At 39.2% G+C, this 2,682-nt stretch overlaps 1 protein-coding gene across 1 annotated transcript; it reads left to right on the forward strand.

Annotated features, from left to right (window-relative positions):
* Positions 1–704: 704 nt before the first annotated feature.
* TTLL2 (tubulin tyrosine ligase like 2) lies at positions 705–2,444 on the forward strand. The gene has a single exon (XM_036768213.1). The coding sequence runs from the start codon at positions 705–707 to the stop codon at positions 2,442–2,444; it is 1,740 nt and encodes a 579-aa protein (XP_036624108.1).
* Positions 2,445–2,682: the final 238 nt, after the last annotated feature.

Below are 2,682 nucleotides of genomic sequence, written 5' to 3' on the forward strand. Positions count from 1 at the left end.
TGCAAATACATGTCTTATCTTTTCATAAATTTCTTCTGTCCTGTTGGTGGTTAAACAATCACTTATTGCATCATCTCAAACCTCTTCCCTACCTTTTTATAACTTTTTTGCTAATTAAAAAAAATGTTTCTCTTGCCATCTTATCATCCTAAGGATCTTCTTTTTAACAACATCAGATGTCTCCCTCACTAGATTATCTAATTAAATGTCATCTTAATTCTTTATCTAATTAAATCTTTATCTAATTAAATGCCATCTTAATTCTTTACTCTGAATAATGCTACCTCACTTTTACAGCGATGGGAAACAATATGCATGGTTGGTCTTGAAAGCAACACTGCTGTAAGTCAGGAACATGTCACCACTCATGCCCAGCAGCAAAGTTAGTCTGACTCTTTTAGCCACATTACTCATGGGTCCTGACTCATACCCAATAGCAAAATTTGTCTATCCTTTTTGGCAACTCACTTGAGTTCTGAGGAATGTTCAATTACAGGTGGACTTGTTTGGGGAGAAAGTATAGAAATGGGCTCGTTTGTTTCCTTTAATTTAGCTTGGAGCAGGGTGGGCATATGATATCAAAGTAAAATAGCCTGAATTACTATTATGTCTAGATATTCTGCTAGACTATGATAATGACATGCTGAATTCATTGTATTAACCTCTTTCTAATTATCTATCTTTTAGTAAAGAAAGATCGCATGATGACAGAAGACGAAAATTTAGAGATTATGTTAAAGCCATTAATCTTTCGTGTAGATGAATATACTCCTGAAGTAGTAAAAAATGTTCTACTAGAACGTGGTTGGAATAAATATACTGAAGATGTGCAGGATGTAGCGGATTGGAACCTGTATTGGCGGACTTCAGCTTTCCGTATGATTGACCATAGCAATGTTAAGCCATGGCAACGACTTAATCATCACCCAGGGACCACCAGGCTTACCAGGAAGGACTACTTGGCAAGACATCTGAAACGCATGAAAGGGATTTATGGAGCATCTCTTTATGCCTTCTCTCCACTGACTTTTATCATGCCCAATGACTACATTAAGTTTGTGGCTGAATATTCCAGGGAGAAAGAGGCCCTTGGCACCAAGCCAAGCTACTGGATATGCAAGCCGGCAGAACTGTCTCGTGGAAGGGGTATAATGATTTTCAGTGACCTTAAAGACTTGACCTTTGATTGTGCAACGGTTGTACAGAAGTACATCAGCAACCCCCTCCTCATTGCTAGGTATAAATGTGATCTGCGCATTTATGTTTGTGTTGCTAGCTTCCAGCCCCTAACCATTTACCTCTATCAGGAAGGACTGGTACGGTTTGCCACTGAAAAGTTTGATCTCAATAACCTAAAGAACAATTGTGCCCACCTGACCAACAGCAGCGTCAATAAAACTGGGGCCTCCTACAAGAAGAATAAAGAAGGGGTTGGCCGAGGTTGTAAATGGACCCTGAGCAAGTTCTTCACTTATCTTCGCAATCAGGATGTGGATGACCTGCTTCTGTGGCAAAGAATCAACCACCTGGTGATCCTCACAATTCTCTCCATTGCCCCCTCTGTCCCCTCTGCTTCCAATTGCTTTGAGCTCTTTGGATTTGACATTTTGATTGATGACAAGTTCAAACCATGGCTTTTAGAAGTGAACGTTAGCCCGGGCTTATCTCTAGACTGTTCCAGTGATGTGTCAGTGAAGAGAAAGCTCATCCATGATATCATTGAATTAATGCATTTCAAGCAAACTCGCCTGAGGAAAACCAAAAAGGAACCTGGTGAAGCTTCAGGCCACGGGCCTCACGGTTCCTTGACTGGAAGTGATAAAGACAGAGTCTGTGAAACTTCAAATCATTGGTGTAAAATTTCCTGGGCAGAAGGTAAAAAAGATAGAGACCATGAAACTTCAGGGCAATGGATAAACATTTCTCAGCTTGGACAAAAAAACATAGCTTATGCATCGTCTAGATACGTATCTCATAACAAGGAGGCCTGTATCTCTTCCAGTATTTTCTCTTTATTACAAGGAAAAACCTATAACAATGATTTGATTTCCTTACAGACAAAAGTCAAAGATTTTCCTAAAGAAATTACTGCAAAACCAAGAGAAATGAAGGCTTCAAAAGATTCTGTACCCCCAGCCTTTCCAAAGATAAGAAAGAAACAGACTAGATTCAAGCCATTCCATCTTGTCCCATCTTCGGAACCATGTAAGAAGAAAAAAAACGTCACTCCATATTTCCTGTCAGACAAGGGCATGAGGCCATGCTCCCACGTGGGTGATTTTGTTCTCATTTTCCCTTTCAATGAAGCTACTCTTGCAGCTACCAAGAATGGATTGGATCTCAAAAAGGTCATCCACGAACTCCAGAAGCTTGTAAATAAGCAACCAACACCAGAGGTAGGAGATAAAACTAAGAAAACACAACAAGGGATTTTGATGACTTAGGAACCATCTGAATGCAAGTCCCTGAAATTTCCACTTATTACATGAATCATGACAATACTAAGTTGTATTTGCTTTTTGGCTATCATCTAAAACTATCAAGATCAGATAAAAGGACAATCTCATTAGGAATAAAATGTTTAAATTCTGATGGATTTAAATCACATATTCTATTAAAAGTCTAAGGTTTTCACTCTGGAAAACTGGTGCCTACATGCATTTGGACATGGCTTTCTGCAAT

This window comes from Trichosurus vulpecula, chromosome 7 (genome assembly GCF_011100635.1).
Source record: "Trichosurus vulpecula isolate mTriVul1 chromosome 7, mTriVul1.pri, whole genome shotgun sequence".
NCBI classification, from domain to species: Eukaryota; Metazoa; Chordata; class Mammalia; order Diprotodontia; family Phalangeridae; genus Trichosurus; species Trichosurus vulpecula.